This window comes from Symphalangus syndactylus, chromosome 8 (assembly GCF_028878055.3).
Source record: "Symphalangus syndactylus isolate Jambi chromosome 8, NHGRI_mSymSyn1-v2.1_pri, whole genome shotgun sequence".
NCBI lineage: Eukaryota > Metazoa > Chordata > Mammalia > Primates > Hylobatidae > Symphalangus > Symphalangus syndactylus.
The window spans coordinates 132,405,132-132,426,387 of record NC_072430.2 but is presented as its reverse complement, the minus strand read 5'-3'; the positions used below and the strand labels follow the sequence as shown (position 1 = coordinate 132,426,387).

Genomic DNA, 21,256 nt, shown 5'->3' with positions numbered 1-21,256 from the left:
ATCTCAGCTACTCAGGAGGCCAAGGTAGGAGGATCGCTTGAGCCCAGGAGGTTGAGACTTTAGTCAGTAATGATGGTGCCACTGCACTCCAGCCTGGGCAACATAACAAGCCCTTGTTTGAAAAAAATAAGATAAAATAAAATAAAAAAGAATAAACTGGGCTACCTTGTACAATTTCCCAAATCTCCAAGAAAAGAAGAATAGAAGTCCCAGTGCATTGTTAAATCACCGTTGTCTTCTTGCCTGTTTTGTCATCGCAGACGTGCCCCTCATTTGTTGGGTCTGTATTATGCCTTAACTCCCCACAAATGCTCTTGCCATTCCCACTCTGCTGTTGTCTTGGGTCCTCATTGCTTTGCCCAGGATTGCTGACACTGCTCCGTTCTCCACATGAACCGATTAATTCTGCGCATTGCTGTCCAGGTAAGTGTCCCCTCTCAAAAGCCTTCCCCGGCCCATAGCATTGCTGTGTGTGCAGCGCCCCGGCAGCAGTTATGTACTTTGAGCAAGTTACTTAATAGCTTCTCTGTGCCATTTCCCTCTCTGTGCAACATGACACATGTATGTGCTTAGAAGAGTGCCTGTCCCCTTTTCACTCTGTCACCCAGGCTGGAGTACAGTGGCACTATCACGGCTACTGCAGCCTCAGCCTCCCAGGCTCAAGTGATCCTCCCACCTCAGCCTTTCAAGTAGCTGGGACTACAGCCGCACGCCATCATGCCCAGTTAATTTGTGTATTTTTTTGTAGACACTGGGTCCCACTATGTTGCCCAGACTGGTCTTGAACTCCTGGGCTCAAGTGATCCTCTCAGCACTTTGGGAGACTGAGGCAGGCGGATCACTGGAGGCCAAGAGTTTGAGACCACTCTGGCCAACAGAGCGAAACCCCATCTTTACTAAAAATACAAAAATTAGTCAGGCGTGGTGGCGCAGGCCTGTGATCCCAGCTACTCAGGAGGCTGAGGCATGAGAATCACTTGAACCCAGGAGGCGGAGGTTGCAGTGAGCCAAGATCGTGCCACTGCACTCCAGCCTGGGTGACACATTGAGACTCTGTCTAAAAAACAAAACAAAACAAAAACCAAAGTGCTGAGACCAAGCATGAGCCACCACGCCTGGCCAGAATACCTGGTTTTTAAGGGCAACGTGAATGCCAGTTACTGTTGCTGTTGTCCTTGCTATTATTCTTAACCCCTCAGGCTTCCAAATCGTAGGACAGCCTTCCTGTCATTGTTGACTTGTAACTATTTAGATTAGCCTACTATAGGTCAAATTCATGATTTGTCCCGTGTGTGTCTTGAACTTTTCCATTCTCACATTTTTGCCCTTCTCAAAACATCTGCCCCAACCACCTCCACCTGTCAAAACCTTACTAATTCTTCAAAACACACTCCCAAATGTCCCTTCCTTCTTGAAGTGATCCGAGTTCCTTTGAATTACACCCATTCCCCATCCAGCAATGTGTTGTTCCTGCCCATGACATACACATCAACATAGAACTTTTAACACGTTTGTTATTATTCTACCTCATGTTTGTGGTTATTTGTGTATAAATGGAATGTAAACCACACAAGGGCATAGTTATATGGGTATCCTTAATGGCCTCCAACCCACAGAAAGTCATAATTAATGGTAGTTTAATGAAAAATATCTATAAGAATAAAACTAAGGGAAACTGTTCAGAGTTCACTTTTGCATTTTATTATGAAATTTTTCATGAAGAATGGTTGATTAATGAATACAAAAATACAGTTAGAAGAACAATACCTAGTGCTCAATAAATCAGTAGAGTGACTATAGTAAACAATAATCTATTACCCATTTCAAAACAGTTAATAGAGAATAATTTGAATGTTCCCAGCATAAAAGAAAAAGATTTAAGGTGATTAATATCACAATTACCCTGATTTGATTATTACACATTATGTAAATATATTAAAATATCACATGTACCCCCCAAATATCTACATCTATTATGTATCAATTTTTTCAAGTAAAAAAATATAGATGGGTTACTACCAAAGGGAAAAAAGATTTTTTGGTGATGTAATCAAAATTATAGCACTAAAATAAAGACCATGAATTAGTAAAAGTTAAAAACAAAAAAAAGAAAATTTTAGGAGAACACCTAGAAAAGACTCTATGACCACAGAAAAGACAGAGCATATGTGGAACACGCAAGAAGACCTAACGCCTAGGGAGAAAAAGAGTTCAAAGAAGAAAGCATGGTCAACATCATGATCCCGCTTTGCTGAGCTCAAAACTCAAAACGTCCCACATCTTTGTGCTTGAATGACATTGTACCAGATGCCCATGTGACTACCTTAATAATAAAAAGAATTACTTAAACTACAGAGATGGGAACCAAGCAGAAAAGTGCCATGAAGTCCAGGTGACAGGGAGACAGCAGGGAGCACACAGGATGGGATGGAGGAAAGCCACAGCAAGGGGAACAATCTGCCTCCCTGCGGCACCTGCAGACCTGCAGTCTTACCAACAGCATGAGTGCCTGCAGCCCTTGCCTAGAGGCTGGGTTCCCACCTAGCAGCAGCATTGCTTCTGGCAGCAGCACTTCCGCTGACAGCATCCCTTCTGCTGGCAACAGCCCTTCCCACTGCCACAGCCACATGAGTTGCAGGTGCGACGGCAGCAGCAGATCACGGGTGTGCTGCAGCAGCCCCCACAGCAGCCGCGGCAGCAGGGGCAGCAGCTGGAGCAGCAGCCCACCCGGTAGCACCTGCAGGTGGTGCAGCTGCCACAGCCACCACCACAGCCACCACCGCAGCCACCACCACAACCACCACCGCAGCCACCACCGCAGCCACCACAACTTCCACAACCACAGCAACCCATGGTGTCAGTAGAGAGGACCCAGGAGAAGCGAGGAGAGAGGAGTCAGAAGAGATGAAGAGGTCTGATGCCTCCTTCTATCCGGGGAAGCCCTTATATAGCAACTCCAGCAAGCCAAGCCCAATATGTGGCCCATTTCTTGTTGTTGTTTATGAGATCTCATAAAAGATCTCATGAGTTGTCTTACGCCCTACCTCGTGAACATCTTAACAAGCTAATATTGCTAAATTTAACTTTTACTCATCTCTTAAACCTCTGTTTGGATGAGAACACACCTCTAAGACATTTATGTTCGTAAGAACTTAAATGTGTGTGTAGTTTTTGCTCCAGGGCTTAAAATAGTGCTCGACACATTGTAAGTATTCAATAGGTGTCTTTTGAATTAAATGAATGCCTAGAATATTTAAGAATAATCTTCATTTCTTTATAGAGTCTGAATCCAGAGCCAGGTAAAAAGTCTTGTGTTTCTGTTGATACTTCTCAGTTGTCACAGGTTAGGCAAAACATTGTTTTTCTCTCTATTGGAATTCATCACACAGTCTTATGATATTAAAAAACACCTTCTTGGTGGGACGCAGTGGCTCACACCTGCAGTCCCAGCACTTTAGGATGTCGAGGCGGGTGGATCACCTGAGGTCGGGAGTTCGAGAGCAGCCTGACCAACATGGAGAAACCCCGTCTCTACTAAAAATACAAAATTAGCCAGGCATGGTGGCACATGCCTGTAATCCTAGCTATTTGGGAGGCTGAGGCAGGAGAATCGCTTGAACCCAGGAGGCAGAGGTTGTGGTGAGCCGAGATCATGCCATTGCACTCCAGCCTGGGCAACAAGAGGGAAACTCCGTCTCAAAAAAAAAAAAAAAAAAAAACCAAAAACCTTCTTTAAAGAATTAGTGAAAATCAGAATCAAAAGAAACAAGACCAGGTGTGGTGGCTCACACCTGTAATCCCAGCACTTTGGGAGGCCAAGGCGGGCGGATCATGAGGTCAGGAGATCAAGACCATCCTGGCTAACATGGTGAAACCCCGTCTCTACTAAAAAATACAAAAACATTTAGCCAGGCATGGTGGCGGGCGCCTGTAGACTCAGCTACTCGGGAGGCTGAGGCAGGAGAATGGCGTGAACCTGGGAGGCGGAGCTTGCAGTGAGCCAAGTTCGCACCACTGCACTCCAGCCTGAGCGACGGAGTAAGACTCCTTCTCAAAAAAAAAAAAAAAAAAAAAAAGTTGGCTGGGTGTGGTGGCGCATGCCTGTAGTCTCAGCTACTTGGAAGGCTGAGGCGTGAGAATCCCTTGAACCTAGAAGGCAGAGATTGCAGTAAGCCAAGATCGTGCCACTGCACTCCAGCCTGGGAGACAGAGGGAGACTCTGTTTCCAAAAAAAAAAAACAAAACAAACAAACAAAAAAAACCAAAACTATTAGACCAGCTACTCGGGAGGCTGCGGCAGGAGAATCACTTGAACCCAGGAGGCAGAGGTTGCAGTGAGCCAAGATTGGGCCATTGCACTCCAGCCTGGGTGACAGAGTGAAACTCCATCGAAAAAAAAGAAAGAAACAGAGTAGGCATTTCTGAATGTATTATCTTGCACATTATATCTCACCTTAAAACACAAATATTCTCTTTTCTAGCTCCTTGGGATTTTTCATTCACCAGAAGAATTGCTTGATCATTAAAAATTCCAAAAAAAAATATTGTGCTATGTGAAATGCTAAAAATGCAATTATTTAGGGCCTACTCCTAAGTCATCTGCCAAGAGTGAGGTTTCTGTTTGTTGTTTATCTGTTAAATAATTGAGAAAACAAAAGCAACAAAGTTTACATTTGGTGGCTGGCCTTCTCTCGTGCCCGTCTCACATTTAAGACCTATGGGGAGGCTCCAGGCTTGGGCCTGCCCACGCACTAATGGAATGTTTATTTGGAATGATCCCATTCAGTCCAACTGACTCTACCTGTCAGGCCTCCATTTCCTTCCCCAGGTAGCCCGTGGGTATGAGTAAGTCAGTAGGGTAAGGCTCTTGCCTGACTATCTCCAGAGTTTAAGGCCTGCCTGGCTAATCTCTATTCTCCAGACAACTCACAGAAGAGGCCCATGCTGTGGGGACCCTGCAGTCCCTCTTGGAACTTACACTGCAGGTTCTGATCAACAACCACCAGGGTCTGCAGGTGGTTGTTGTCTGTGTCCATGGTTTTACAACTGGCACCTCTTTCATAAGCTGACTTTTTGAAAGCAGAAGAAAGGCTTAAGACACCCTCCCTTGATCTACCTCTCACAGGTGTGGGGCTGTGAGGAGTCCTCCTGCTCTCCGTTTTGTCTGCCCAGTGCCCTACATGAGACACTCGTATAATGTCTACGATGCCCACGTTAGAGACATAAGGGCCAGACTCCCTCAGCTGGTTCCTGCTACTTCCAGACCTGCCTGCCCTGCCCGTATGAGGTGACTGTCCTTTTTGTTTTATTTTGTTCCTTAATTTTTTGAGACAGGGTCCTTCTCAGTCACCCAGACTACAGTGCAGTGGTGCAATCATAGCTCACTGCAGCCTCAAGTTCCTTGGGTTCAAGGGCTCCTCCATCCTCAGCCTCCCAATAGCTGGGACTATAGGCCCATGGCACCAGGTTCAGCTAGAGATGGCTGACTCTGGACTCTGTCTGGGGACATCGTTTTTGTGCTCTTCTCTCTCTTTTTTTTAGATGAAGTTTTGCTCTGTCGCCCAGGCTGAAGTGCAGTGGCACAATCTTGGCTCACTGCAACCTCTGCCTCCTGGGTTCAAGCAATTCTCATGCCTCAGCCTCCCAAGTAGCTGAGATTACAGGTGTGCACCACCACACCTGGCTAATTTTTGTATTTTTAGCAGAGACAGGGTTTCACCATGTTGGCCAGGCTGGTCTCGAATTCCCGACATCAGGTGATCCACCCACTTCAGCCTTCCAAAATGTTGAGAGTGTAGGCATCAGCCACCACGCCCAGCCTGTAGTTTGCTTTTGACATCACAGCTAAGAAGTATTAATGACCTTAGTAACACCTAACCAGGGAGAACAGCGCTCCTAATTCTTCTGCTTTCCTGGACCCAGTGTCCTCCAACACACACACAATAGCTTTGGGGCTGGGCTGGGAGATGTCAGGCAAAAACAGCAGCAGTGACAGCACGACAATGGCTGCCCTCCCCTCTCTGTGGAATGCAGATGTCTGATTTTTCAATTGGCCAAAATCCTCAATGTCTCAGGGTTCCTGTAGGCTGAAAGTGAAGTAATTTGGGGGAAGTATCAGGGGATTGTTGGGCTCAAGTTTGCTGAGGCCATAGGTTTCAGTAAGTAATTCACCCTAATCTTATTCTCTGCAAGTATTCAGCATTTATTATTATTATTATTATTATTATTATTATTATTATTATTATTTGAGATGGAGTCTCACTCTGTTGCCCAGGCTGGAGTACAGTGGCGCGATTTCAGCTCACTGTAACCTCCACCTCCCAGATTCAAGTGATTCTCTTGCCTTAATCTCCTGAGTAGCTGGGACCACAGGCACGCAATACCACACCTGGTTAATTTTTGTGTTTTTTTAGTAGAGACACAGTTTCACTATGTAGGCCAGGCTGGTCTCAAACTCCTGACCTCGGATAATCCACCCGCCTCGTCCTCCCAAAGTGCTGGGATTACAGGTGTGAGCCACCTCACCCAGCATGTCTTCAGAATTCGTATAGGTCATGCCCAAAACATCTTTGCTCAGGGAATTAGACCACATCTACAACCATTGCTTAGATTCCCAGGGAAACACAATCTAGATGGGACACCTACCTCAAAACATGTCCACAGCAGAGTTGAGGGTTGTTGCAAAATGCATGCTGTGGACAGTAACAGCACTTACCCAAACACTTCAGAAGGTGCCACGTCTAAACATCAGCAGTTGCCTCTGCCTCTTTCCTGAGTCCACCTGTTGTCATGTCAGGTTATGGAAATTGACATAGAACAATGAAAAAGAAAAATGGGGAAAATGGAGTGGTTTTTCTCTCCTCTAAATTTTTTTTTCTGAATTTAGAATAATAAATAGAAGTTCATTATAAACAATTTTAAAATACAGAAAACCATAACGGAGAAAATTAATAGTGCCTATAACAACCACTTTTACCATTTTGTCGTATTTTCTTCCGTCATTTTCCTATGCCTTTTAAAAATGGAGATGGGGTCTTGCTGTTTTCCAGCTGGTCTTCAACTCCTGGGCTCAACCAATCCTCCTATCTTGGCCTCCCAAAATGCTGAGATTACAGGCATGAGCCACTTCACATTGCTCCATCATTTTTCTATGTTTTTTTTCCCAATATTTGTATTTTGTAGAATCTTAAACCCACAGAAAATTTGCAAGAATATTACAGTAAAATCCTGTGTACCATTTACTTAAGTTAACCAGTAGTTAACATTTTGCCATACATTTCATTTTCCCTAATTATCCCAAGAATGTCCTATAATTTGGAATTGCATTTTTAATAATTTTTCATGTTAGATCCAATCAAAGATGTATTTTTATTGAACATTAATCTAGAACGGTTTTCCAGCATTTTATTTTTGTCCTGGAGACAAAATTTTTTTTTGCAAAATAACCCTCCACAGAGATTTGGCTCATTGCTTCCTCGTGGTCAGGTTCTGGTTAAACGTTTTTGCAGAAATATTACACAGTTGATGTGTTTTCCTCAGTGCATCACATCAACAAGTGTGTGATGTTAATTTATCCCATTTCTAGTGATATTAAATTTTATCACCCAATTAACATGATGTCCACCAGGTTTCGCCACTGCTAATCTACTGTTTCCTTTTTTCTTTTTTTAATTCATTTTTTTTTTCTTTGAGATGGAGTTTTGCTCTTGTCACTCAGGCTGGAGTGCAATGGCACCATCTCAGCTCACTGCAACCTCCGCCTCCCAGGTTCAAGTGATTCTCCTGCCTCAGCCTCCCGAGTAACTGGGATTACAGGCATGCGCCACCACGCCCAGCTAATTTTTATATTTTTAGTAGAGACGGCGTTTCACCATGTTGGCTGGGCTGGTCTCGAACTCCTGATCTCAGGTGATCCGACCACCTCAGCCTCCCAGAGTGCTGGTTATACAGGCATGAGCCAGAGCACCCAGCCTCTTTTTTCTTTTAATTAATATAGACTATTTCCTTGAATTTTTTTTTTTTTTTTTTTTTTGAAACGGAGTCTTGCTCTGTCACCCAGGCTAGAGTGCAATGGCACCATCTGGGCTCAGCCTCCCAAGTAGCTGGGATTACAGGCACATGCTATGATGCCCAGCTAATTTTTGTATTTTTAGTAGAGAGAGGGTTTCACCATGTTGGCCAGGCTGATCTTGAATTCCTGACCTCAGGTGATCCGCCCACCTTGGCCTCTCAAAGTGCTGGGATTACAGACGTGAGCCATCATGCCCGGCTATTTCCTTGAATTTATATGGCAAAATTAAAAGTATTGTGAATATATAATTTTGTATCCTGGTTTTTAACTTAGCATTAATCATATACAATTACCCTCATTATTAAATATTTGCTTTTCAGAAATGGTTTCTTAATGACCACATAATGGCCGATTATGTATATAACTTCTGTAAATTACCTCATATTCACCAGTAAGCTCCCTAAGCAATTAAACATTTTGCTAACCATCTGGAAAAATAAACTTGGATACTAACCACCACCACAACAACAATAACAAAATGACAAAATGGGTTTTTTCCCTTCTTTTTTCTTTTTTTATTGAGACAGGATGTCACTCTGTCACCCAGGCAAGAGTGACAGTGTCACCATCATAGCTCACTGCACCCTCGAACTCCTGGGTTCAAGCAATCCTCCTGCCTAATCCTCCCAAGTAGGTAGGATATCAGGCATGAACCACCACACTCAGCTAATTTTTAATTTTTTTTTTTTGTAGAGACAGGGTCTCACTGTGTTGCCCAGGCTGGTTTTGAACTCTTGGCCTCAAGCGATCCTCATGCCTCAGCCTCCCAAAGTGCTGACATTACAGGTGGGAGCCACTACACTCAGTGTTTTTTTTGTTTTGTTTTGTTTTTTTACTTATTTTGAAATTATGATAGACTTTTGGTTGCAAAAATAGCATAGAGAGGGCCCACGTACTCTTAGTCCAGCTTCCATCAAGGATAACATCTTACACAACTAGAGTATGACATAAAATGATTTTTTAAGTAAAACCCTTGCATCATGCCAAATCACCATAAATTCCAGGGATCAAGTATTGAAATATAAAAAAGTAAGGCAATAGGGGTAGTATAAAAAATATGGGAGAATAGTATTATATTCCTGGGCTGTGGAATACCTTGCTTAATATGGCACCAATACCAAAAATCATATGCATTGGGGTGATCAGACCCAACACCAGGTTGTGCAGGTAACAAAGTCTGGCGGAGTCAAAGGATTGAGAAAAAGACAGTTTGAGAAGTAAAGTGGGACCAGGGGGCATCACGGCTGTGGAGGCTGGGAAGGCCCCGAGCTCTGGGAGCCCACACTATTTATTGGTAATCCAACAAAGAAACAGGCGGTGAGAATGTGGGGGTCAAAAGGGCAGGCACATGATCTACAGCTATGACAGTTTAGCATTTATATGGAACATGTTCCGCTACTTGAGATAACGCGAATACAATGATCTAGTAGCCTAGGAGGGCTAGAAGCAAGGAGCCAGCAAGTCTAGACACATTCCAGAGGACATTATGTCAGACATGCAAGCCCTGCCTCAGTTTTTTCCCCAACACTCAGCTTTTTCCCAACAATACGGAAAAAAATTGAGAGATGTGACTTATAAAATGTTTAAATTTCTGACAAAAACAAAGCTTCAAAATTTCTGAAACTGGGGAAAATATATATGTGTATAGGACAAAAGATTAATATCTTTATATGTAAGGAACTTTTATAAATTCGCATGGGGAAATATGCAAAGGAAGAATCAGGCATTTTAAAAAGAAATACAAATAAGAGCTCCTTGAAAAATGAATGATTCCAGGCTGGGCGTGGTGGCTCATGTCTATAATACCAGCATTTTGTGAGGCCTAGGCAGGCAGATCACTTGAGGTCAGGAGTTCAAGACCAGCCTGATCAACATGGGGAAACACCACTCTACTAAAAATACAGAAGTTAGCCAGCTGTGGTGGTGGGCACTTGTAGTCCCAGCTACTTGGGAGGCTGAGGCAGGAGAACTGCTTGAACCCGGAAGGCAGAGGTTGCAGTGAGCCAAGATCGCACCACTCCACTACAGCCTGGGTGACAGAGTGAGACTTCATCTTGAAAAAAAAAAAAAAAAAGAAAGAAAATAAAAGAAAAATGAATGATTCCAGGCCAGGCATGGTGGCTCACGCCTGTAATCCCAACACTTTGGGAGGCCAAGGGGGGGTGGATCACTTGAGGTCAGGAGTTCGAGGCCAGCCTGAGCAACACAGCGAAACCCCATCTCTAACTAAAAATATAGAAAATTAACCAGATGTGGTAGCATGTGCCTGAAGTCCCAGCTACTTGAGAGGCTGAGGCATGAGAATTGCTTGAATCTAGGAGGCAGAGGTTGCAATGAGCCAAGATTGTGCCTCTATACTCCAGTTTGGGTGACAGCGAGACTCTATCTCAAAAAAAAAAAAAAAAAAATGATTCCAGATTTGGGGCATAAAATGTACGGGATAAGCCTGGAATATCTTGTCACACCAGAAAACAAGGAAGCTACCGAAGGGTAATGGGTTCATATCAAGACAACAATTTAAGCATCAAAGAGAAAAATGGCTGCAGTAAGTTAAAACACATAAAATTTTTTTAAATCTATGAGTTCATAATAATAGCAAATTTTTAAGAAATGCTCATTGGTCATCTTTGGAAGATGCTAGGAAATTTACACATTATTTTGAAGTAGATATTTTTAATGGTAGGAGGAGAATTAGGCATTTATTCTTCTTTTCCTAAATGAACTGTACCTCAGAGTAAGCAAAGAGTTGAGGAGGGGACATTTCTTTTCTTTTTCTTTTTTTTTTTTTTTTTTTTTTTAGTATTAGAGACAGTGTCTCACTGTGTTGCTCGTGCTGATCTCAAACTCCTGGCCTCAAACTACTCCCACCTTGGCCTCCCAAGGTGCTGGGATTATAGGTGTGAGCCACCCCACCCAGCCCACATTTCTTTCTACAGAAGTATTCCAACTAATACATGAGGAAAAAGTAGAATATCAATCACCATTTTGAAACCCAAATGAATTAATGGATGTAGGCAGTGACTAACAGCAGGTGCCACTATCATTCAAAGAGAGACAATTAGAATTACATGCTTCCTGGTGGAGGAACCCAACACCACCCATGAAGCATTCCTGTCCAAAAATAGAAACTGAATCTTAATAAGCCTCTAGATCTAATTACATGGGGATGCAATGATCGAAATTCAAAATTTGACCATGGAAAACTCACAGGAAAAACACAATTCTAGGAGAGAGAAAGAGAGAGAGAGATGGAGGGGGAACTACAGATTAAGAAAGCCATTAAGGCCAGGCGCGGTGGCTCACGCCTGTAATCCCAACACTTTGGGAGCCCAAGACGGGCAGATCACTTCAGGTCAGGAGTTTAAGACCAGCCTGGCCAACATGGTGAAACCCCATCTCTATTAAAAATACAAAAAATTAGCTGGGCATGGTGGCATACACCTGTAATCCCAGCTACTTGGGAAGCTGAGGCAGGAGAATCACTTGGACCTAGGAGGTGGAGGCTGCAGTGAGCCGATATTGTGCCACTGTACTCCAGCCTGGGTGACAGAGTGAGATTCTGTCTCAAAAAAAAAAAAAAAAAAAAAAAAAAATCAATTAATTAATTTAAAAAAATACAGTAGGGTTGCATTTCCATTGAATTTTCCCAATAACCCTGGGCAATGCAGTGAGACCCCATCTGTACAAAAAATTAGCTAGGTGTGGTGGCATGCACCTGTGGTCTCAGCTACTCGAGAGGCTGAGGTGAAAGGATCACCTGAGCCCGGGAGGTTGAGGCTGTAGTGAGCTGAGATCAAGCCACTGCACTGCTGCCTGGGTGACAGAGCAAGAGTCTGTCTCGAAGAAAAAAAAAGAAATTCCTTCATTAATGATGGCTGGATTCACCCGCTTCTTTTTTGCTGGAATTTTATCCCTCTGGTAGTGACCTCTGCTCTATGTACTCTCTGAGCTCAGCTTTCTCTGAGAGTTTCCTGGGGTGCCAGGTCACACATCTAGGCAGGCAGAGAGTACCCCCTACCACACCACATCGCATGCAGCATTGCTGTGCTTCTGGCCTCTTCATCAGGGAGCCTGCTGTCTTCCTGTCATCAGCTCTCAGGGGTCTCAGGTCTGCTGGGCTGACCCAACTCTCCTGGCTTCCACTGCTTTCACCCCATTCCAGCTAAGCTCCCCTTCTCTGTGCTCCATCCCAAGAGTGGAACAGGATCTTCCTTTAGTTCCCTACAACCTTTCAGAACCCAGATCGTAATTATTGGCAAGTCTCTAGTAAAGGTTCAAAAACAACCCAGAGTAATTTAAAATCATGGTCAAATACAAACTCTGGGAGCCTCTTACAAGTACTTAACCTCTATCCCATGCTGCCTGCTCTGGGCAGCACCAGCCGGCTCCCTCCTCCCAAGGAATGCCCTTAAGCATCTTTGCTCCCCTTGGAGTCTGGCCAGGAACCACAGTTCAACTGCAGTGAAAGGAGGAGGATGCCCAAACCTTTGGGAGGGCTTTACCCCCTTTTCAGTTCCCAGATCTGCCTCAGATCCAGGTGATGGACAGCTAGAACATCTGCTCCCTTCAGGGTCTCCCACCCTACTTCTACCCACACCAGAGTGGGCTTGCCCCTGCCCGAGTTCACAGCTGGACAATTACTCAGGACTCGATAAACCAACATTACTACCTCCTGATACTTGGAGTATTTCATTTCAAGCATTGCATGTGTGGGATATGAATATTACTTCTTTGTTGAAATGTGTCAAACTCTGTCCTATTTGTGATTTCAGTCCCTCATTCAGCAGGAGGTTAAAATCAAACTGTGGCGTCTTTTGTAGAGACCTGAAGTCAGTACTCCAGACCAGTTGTGAGCTTCGGTTTAAACAAAAGCACACACACTCCCCACCCTCCAGGCAAGGAGCCACCTGAGTCTAAGCAGAGTAGAAAACGCATCTATCCTAACGGCTCCGTATCAACACGACAGAAATATATTCCAAATTGACATGACCGAATGGAAACGGTGTCTGCCTCCTCATAAGCAAGGGGCAAATACTTATCTGCCTGTGGACCCAAATCAAAGGAATTGCGCCTTGAAGGTAATGGATTGTCTCCACATCTGAGAAGAATGAGAAGAATGCTGCTTTCAACTTTTATATAAAACTTCTCCTGCTCTCACCAAAGTTTCACAGGGGACACAATTATAGAAGGGAAGACAGTTAACTAAATTTACATGTTAGAAACTGAATGCTTGAAATTCCCACCAGCAATCCCTACTCACACCCCAAAAAAGCACATGCTTTTCTTGCAGATATGCCCTTTATTTTGGGGGATGAGGCAGGGATTGAGACAGGTCTTGCTCTGTCTCCCAGGCTGGAGTTCAGTGACGCAATCATAGGTCATTGCAGCCTTGACCTCCCAGGCTCAAGCAATCCTCCCACCTTAGCCTCCTGAGTAGCTGGCACCACAAGCGTGCACCCGCCATGCCTGGCCAACACCTTTTCTAGTTAATCTTAATAAATAGCAACTCCATCCTTTTCGTTGCACAGGCCAAAAAGACATTGGTGCCACCTTGACTCCTATTTTCCTCTCACACCCTGCACTAGATGTATCAGCAAATCCACTTGACATTACCAGAGCTGAATCCTCTCTTGACCTACACTCCTACCCCACAGGTTCAGGCTGCATCACCCCTACCCAGCAAGAGCTTCCTCAAGATGGTCCAGGTCCTACCTTGGACCCTCCTGTGGTCAATTCTCAAGGCACTGTTTGGAGTAATCCTTTTATAAAGGAAGGCAGGGGATCCCTTCTCATCTTCCCTGCTTTACTCACAGTCAAAGCTGGTTTACAGTGACCTAGAATTGTCCCCGAGAAATGCCAACAACACCCTCTCCATTACTTCACTGAACTCGGTACTCCTGGCACTCCCATTCAGTGGGGGCTGGTTGAACTGCCTTTTCACTGTTCCCTTCCCACTTTCTGGAATGTTCTTGCCCCAGAAAACTGGATAATTCACCTCTTCATCACTTTCTAGTCTTTGATGGAACGTTAGGTTCTACCTGACTCCTATTTAGACCACCCAATTGGAAATCGAAATCCCATCCACCATTTCTTCAATCCCAATCTCTCATACTGTGCTCTATTTTTTTTATAATGGTTACCACATTTTAACATATACCATTTTTTCTTTTTCTTGTTTTTAATTTATTATTATTATACTTTAAGTTCTAGGGTACATGTGCACAATGTGCAGGTTTGTTACATATGTATACATGTGCCATGTTGGTGTGCTGCACCCATTAACCCGTCATTTACATTAGGTATATCTCCTAATGCTATCCCTCCCCCAGCCCCCAACCCCAAGACAGGCCCCAGTGTGTGATGTTCCCCATCCTGTATCCAAGTGTTCTCATTGTTCAATTTCCACCTATGAGTGAGAACATGTGGTGTTTGGTTTTCTGTCCTTACAACAGTTTGCTCATAATGATGGTTTCCAGCTTCATCCACGTCCCTACAAAGGACATGAACTCATCCTTTTTTATGGCTGCATAGTATTCCATCGTGTATATGTGCCACATTTTCTTAGTCCAGTCTATCATTGATGGACATTTGGGTTGGTTCCAAGTCTTTGCTATTGTGAATAGTGCTGCAGTAAACATACGTGTGCATGTGTCTTTATAGCAGCATGATTTATAATCCTTTGGGCATATACCCGGTAATGGGATGGCTGGGTCAAATGGCATTTCTAGTTCTAGATCCTTGAGGAATCGCCACCCTGTCTTTCACAATGGTTGAACTAGTTTACAGGCCCACCAACAGTGCAAAAGTGTTCTTATTTCTCCACATCCTCTCCAGCACCTGCTGTTTCCTGACTTTTTAATGATTGCCATTCTAACTGGTGTGAGATGGTATCTCATTGTGGTTTTGATTTGCATTTCTCTGATGGCCAGTGATGATGAGCTTTTTTTCATGTGTCTGTTGGCTGCATAAATGTCTTCTTTTGAGAAGTGTCTGTTCATATCCTTCACCCACTTTTTGATGGGGTTGTTTGATTTTTTCTTGTAAATTTGTTTGAGTTCTTTGTAGACTGTGGATATTAGCCCTTTGCCAGACAGGTAGATTGCAAACATTCTCTCCCATTCTGTAGGTTGCCTGTTCACTCTGATGGAAGTTTCTTTTGCTGTGCAGAAGCTCTTTAGTTTAATTAGATCCCATTTGTCAATTTTGGCTTTTGTTGCCATTGCTTTTGGTGTTTTAGACATGAAGTCCTTGCCCATGCCTATGTCATGAATGGTATTGCCTAGGTTTTCTTCTAGGGTTTTTATGGTTTTAGGTCTGACATTTAAGCCTTTACTCCATCTTGAATCAATTTTTGTATAAGGTGTAAGGAAGGGATTCAGTTTCAGCTTTCTATATATGGCTAGCCAGTTTTCCAAGCACCATTTATTAAATAGGGAATCCTTTCCCCATTGCTTGTTTTTGTCAAGTTTGTCAAAGATCAGATGGTTGTAGATGTGTGGTATTATTTCTGAGGGCTCTATTCTGTTCCATTGGTCTATATCTCTGTTTTGGCACCAGTACCATTGCTGTTTTGGTTACTGTAGCCTTGTAGTATAGTTTGAAGTCAGGTAGCATGATGCTTCCAGCTTTGTTCTTTTGACTTAGGATTGTCTTGGCAATGCGGGCTCTTTTTTGGTTCCATACGAACTTTAAAGTAGTTTTTTACAATTCTGTGAAGAAAGTCATTGGTAGCTTGATGGGGATGGCGTTGAATCCATAAATTACCTTGGGCAGTATGGCCATTTTCACAATATTGATTCTTCCTATCCATGAGCATGGAATGTTCTTCTATTTGTTTGTGTCCTCTTTTATTTCGTTGAGCAGTGGTTTGTAATTCTCCTTGAAGAGGTCCTTCACATCCCTTGTAAGTTGGATTCCTAGATATTTTATTCTCTTTGTAGCAATTGTGAATGGGAGTTCACTCATGATTTGGCTCTGTTTGTCTGTTATTGGTATATAGGAATGCTTGTGATTTTTGCACATTGATTTTGTATCCTGAGACTTTGCTGAAGTTGCCTATCAGCTTAAGGAGATTTTGGGCTGAGATGATGGGGTTTTCTAACTATACAATCATGTCATCTGCAAACAGGGACAATTTGACTTCCTCTTTTCCTAATTGAATACCATTTATTTCCTTCTCCTGCCTGATTGCCCTGGCCAGAACTTCCAACACTATGTTGAATAGGAGTGGTGAGAGAGGGCATCCCTATCTTGTGCCAGTTTTCAAAGGGAATGCTTCTAGTTTTTGCCCATTCAGTATGATACTGGCTGTGGGTTTGTCTTAAATAGCTCTTATTATTTTGAGATATGTCCCATCAATACCTAATTTATTGAGAGTTTTTAGTATGAAGGCTCTTGAATTTTGTCAAAAGCCTTTTCTGCATCTATTGAGATAGTCATGTGGTTTTTGTCTTTGGTTCTGTTTATGTGATGGATCACGTTTATTGATTTGCATATCTTGAACCAGCCTTGCATCCCAGGGATGAAACCAACTTGATTGTGGTGGATAAACTTTTTGATGTACTGCTGCATTCAGTTTGCCAGAACATATACCATTTTTTAAGGGGCACAGGAAACAATGGTTTGTGTGCCCTTTTGGTTCATAGGACACTTTAAACATAGCCTTCTTTATTTAATTTGTTAATTATTTTAATGATGTAACTGTTCAGGACCTTGACAGTATGATCTAACATAAGGCTCCTCACTGCCCAACCTGTGCTCCTGCCCTCCTACACCCAAGGTAGCCGTTGCCCTAAAGCTTGTGTTCAGCTAGGAGTGGTGGCTCACACCTGTAATCCCAACATTTTGGGAGGCAGAGGCAGGAGGATTGCTTGAGCTCAGGAATTTGAGATTGGACAACATAGTAAGAACTAGTCTCTATTAAGCTTAAAAGTTAACCAGGCGTGGTGGAGCATGCTTGTAGTCTCAGCCACTCAGGAGGCTGAGGCAGGAGGATCACTCGAACCCGGGAGATCAAGGCTACAGTGAGCCATAATCGTGACACCACCTACAGCCTGGGCGACAGAATAAGACCCTGTCTCAAAAACAAAAAGAGAAAAAGCTTGTGTTTGTTATTCCTTTGCATTTCTTTGGACATGGTTTTACTACATCCACTTAACATTCCATTTCTGTTCATTTACTCTCCAGATGATAGGAAGTCCCGTTGTTTCCAGGTTTTTGCTATTTTTGACACTGCTGCTGTGAGCATTCTTGTATGTATCTATAGAATTTACACTCTTTCCTTCCTTCCTTCCTCCCTCCCTCCCTCTCTCTCTCTCTTTCTTTCTTTTCTTTCTTTCCTGACCTCCAGTGCTCTGCCCGCCTCGGCCTCCCAAGGTGCTGCGACTGCAGATGGAGGCTCGCTCGTTCGGTGCTCGGTGTTGCCCGGGCTGCAGTGCGGTGGCGTGGTCTGGGCTCGCTGCAGCCTCCGCCTCCCAGCCGCCTGCCTTGGCCTCCCAGGGTGCTGGGATTGCAGCCTCTGCCCGGCCGCCGCCCCGTCTGGGAGGTGGGGAGCGTCTCTGCCTGGCCGCCCATCGTCTGGGTTATGAGGAGCTCCTCTGCCCGGCCGCCCCGTCTGGGATGTGGGGAGCGCCTCTGCCCGGCCGCCCCTTCTGGGAGTTCTACCACAGAGGCCAGAAGCAATGTGGGGGCTGGATGTGGTGGCTCATGCCTGTAGTCCCAGTACTCTGGGAGGCTGAGGCAGGTTGATCACTTGAGGCTAGGAGCTCGAGACCAGCCTGGCCAACATGACGAAACATATGAAAAATACAACTGTCAAACCAACCAACGAACCAAGTGACAACAAAACAGGTCTACCCTGGAGTCATACTCTAATTTTTTCTATTTTCCTCCCTTTCTGATCCTTTATCCCACTTTCTTTTTCTTCCTCTTCCTTCTCCTTCTTCTTTGTCAAATAGAGGATTGAGTTATTATCATTGATCCATACAAAGTCCCTCTCTCATTTATTTTCTTTAATTCCCACCCCCCATTTCTATTCCCCGTCTTCCCATGTGCAACCTTCCTAATATGTTTGATATGCATCTTTTTGTTCATATGTACTTTTAGAAAATGTTTATTGTCTTGTATGCAAAATAAAATAAAATAAAATAAAATAAAAATAAAATAAATAAAATAAATTTAAAAAAATTTAAAAAAAAGAATTTACACACACTTAGGAATGAAATTCCTGAGTCTTGTGGAAATAAATGACAACTGACCAAATTAGTCCAGGTAAAGGCTATTTAATTATGCTTGTCATAGCAAAGTGATGGTTTACCACAGCATCACCTGTGTTTTCGTGGACACTCAAAGGCAGGTGGAGGAGTGGGAAAGCTTCATACCAGAAGAAGGGAAGGTTTCAGGTATGCCCAGATGAGAGGCTTTTGGTATGGGACATTGCAGACAGACTACTAGAAGCAGGGCATCTTATGTGATTCGTTATGAGTGCATATTCAACTCTCTCTAATTGGTCCTAAATTGGAAAAAGGGAATAAGAATTAGGGAAACTGCCAATTATTAATCAAATCTTGGCCATCTGGGGCTTGTTTTCGCGTGTCCTACTGTGCCCGCCACAGTGTCTGATGCAAAGTTTGTGATTGCCAGATGCAGCTGAAGCAAATTCATCTACTTTATATTATTACCTGGTTCTTTTGATCTACATATTGATGCTGAAACTGACAGGCAATAACAAGAAGTAACCGCCAAGTCAGCACTGTAGCCCCTCATCTTTTAGGTCCATATGGAAACACCCTTGAGTCAGGCAAGAAGTGCCCATTTTTCCTTGACTCTTGTGAAACCCTCGTAACAGCCTCTCTTTGGAAGCATCCGTGGTGTTACTATTTAATGCAGACTTTGAACTTGCCCCTGGACTAGCATCTTCTAAGTTCTTTTCACTGTAGCATTTCTAAAGTATCTACTTTCTGTAAGTGCTTCCAAGAATGGAAGAGAAAGAGGAGAGACCTCTGTGGTCCAGGAGCAAGAATCAGTAAATTACCTTTCTCAGGCCCAGGGCGGCTGCCAACACCACGGAGAAGTCTTCTGCCCCTTTCTCCATCTCTTGCTTTCAACAGGGAACAGAGTTAGGCTCAAAATTCTAATGGATAGCTCATTAAAAAAAGGGCACTACATTCAGAAGATGGGTTTTTCAACATACACCATATGTGGCTTCACTTTCAGGGGACTTACAGATGTGGTATGAAAGCCACCCCTTGTGAACTCTGTATTTTTTTGTTTTTATAATATTCTTACTTACTTGTGATAGAATATAATTAAAGTGGAGCTGAGCGCAGTGGCTCATGCTCGTAATCCCAACACTTTGGGAGGCCAAGGCCAGCTCACCTGAATTTGGGAATTCAAGACCAGCCTGGCCAACATGGTGAAACCCCATCTCTACTAAACATACAAAAATTAGCCAGGTGTGGTAGTGGGCGCTGATAATCCCAGCTACTCAGGAGGCAGAGGCAGGAGAATCACTTGAACCCAGGAGGCGGAGGTGGCAGTCAGCCGAGATTGCACCACTGCACTCCAGCCTGGGCAACAGTGAGACTCCATCTCAAAAAAAAAAAAAAAAAAAAAAAAAAAAAAAAAATATATATATATATATATATAAAATTCAAGTGGATATAGTGTTTTAGTAGGTCACAACTTCTACTAATAGATTTATTCAAATATGACCACATTAGTATTTTGTGACCATAATCTACCAGAAAGACAATTAATTAGTACTGATGATGAATTTTTTTTAAATTTCATTGAGCTGTAATTAAATTTTAGTCCGTTAATGGAACCAAAACCAAAATAACCAAGACCTAAATAGCTTTAGGTGTTGAATTGCATCTGGCTATCGATACTGAGGTTAAAATCTGTTAGAAAAGTTGAATCTAAGGGTAGAGAGAAAGTGATGAAATAAGATCTCATTGATACAGTTTTCTGAATCTTTTTTCAAATTCAGATAGAAGCCAACAAACTTTTACCACTGTGTGAAAACCTGTTAGGAACAGATTATTCATGATTTCTTTTCTTTTCTTTTCTTTTCTTTTTTTTTTTGACAGAGCCTCACTCTGTTGCCCAGGCTGGAGTGCAGTGGCATGATCTCAGCTCACTGCAACCCTCACCTCCCAGGTTCAAAGTGATTCTCCTGCCTCAGTCTCCCAAGCAGCTGGGACCACAGGTGTGCACCACCACACCTAATTTTTTGTATTTTTAGTAGAGACAGGGTTTCACCATGTTGACCAGGCTGGTCTCGAAGTCCTGGCCTTAAGAGTCACCCACCTCAGCCTCCCAAAGTGCTGGATTACAGGTGTGAGCCACTGCACCCGGTTTATTAGTGATTATTCTTTTTTTTTTTTTTTTTTGAGGTGGAGTCTCGCTCTGTCACACAGGCTAGAGTGCAGTGGTGCCATCTCAGCTCACTGCAACCTCTACCTCCCGGCTTCAAGTGATTCTCCTGCCTCAGCCTCCCAAGTAGCTGGGACTACAGGCACCCACCACCACACCTGGCTAATTTTTGTTTTTTTAGTAAAGACAGGGTTTCACCATATTGGTCAGGCTGGTCTCAAACTTCTGACCTCGAACTCGTGAACTCTGCCTGCCTCGGCCTCCCAAAGTGCTTTGATTACAGGCGTGAGCTGCCACACCTGGTCCATTGGTTATTATTCTAAATCCATCACAAACAAACATAGGGACTGTTAGTTTTCTAGATTTAATTGCATCTTTCCTTTAGACACATTAGAAGAACAAAAGAAAGAAGGAGATGTCCATGAGTCTTTAATGCCAATTTTATGTGGTTAATTGGGAAAATATTGTCTCAGGTTTACAGAAACAGAAAGCAGGAGCAGACATGCAGGATACAGAAACTACAGAAAGAAGGGAAAGGGAATAGAAACAAACATTTCAACAGTAAAATTTCAAGAAAACATAGCATTAAAAATATCCCTCTGTTTTGTTGGGCTCATACTTGGTGATTGGTGATTGATAGAGAAGGTTTGTGTTGGTGGTTTTCACGTGCAGGCAGGATCTCAGAGACCAGGGAATGTGGATGAAACTTCTTGTGACTTTCAAATCAGAGAAGACTGGCAGGAGTGAGAGAAAATTTACCAACAGGGCAGTTAGTTACCTGCAGCATCTTCCCAGAGGCCAGGGACCCGC

General features: G+C 43.4%; 1 protein-coding gene across 1 annotated transcript; it reads right to left on the bottom strand.

The window, feature by feature from the left end:
- Positions 1-2,541: 2,541 nt before the first annotated feature.
- LOC129488698 (small cysteine and glycine repeat-containing protein 7-like) lies at positions 2,542-2,853 on the bottom strand. The gene has a single exon (XM_055291287.2). It carries the CDS (start codon positions 2,851-2,853, stop codon positions 2,542-2,544), a length of 312 nt encoding a protein of 103 aa, XP_055147262.1.
- Positions 2,854-21,256: the final 18,403 nt, after the last annotated feature.

What these genes read in the sequence shown, in the direction of transcription:
- LOC129488698 (XM_055291287.2), bottom strand. Translation starts at nt 2,853, where the DNA reads ATGGGTTGCTGTGGTTGTGGAAGTTGTGGTGGCTGCGGTGGTGGCTGC.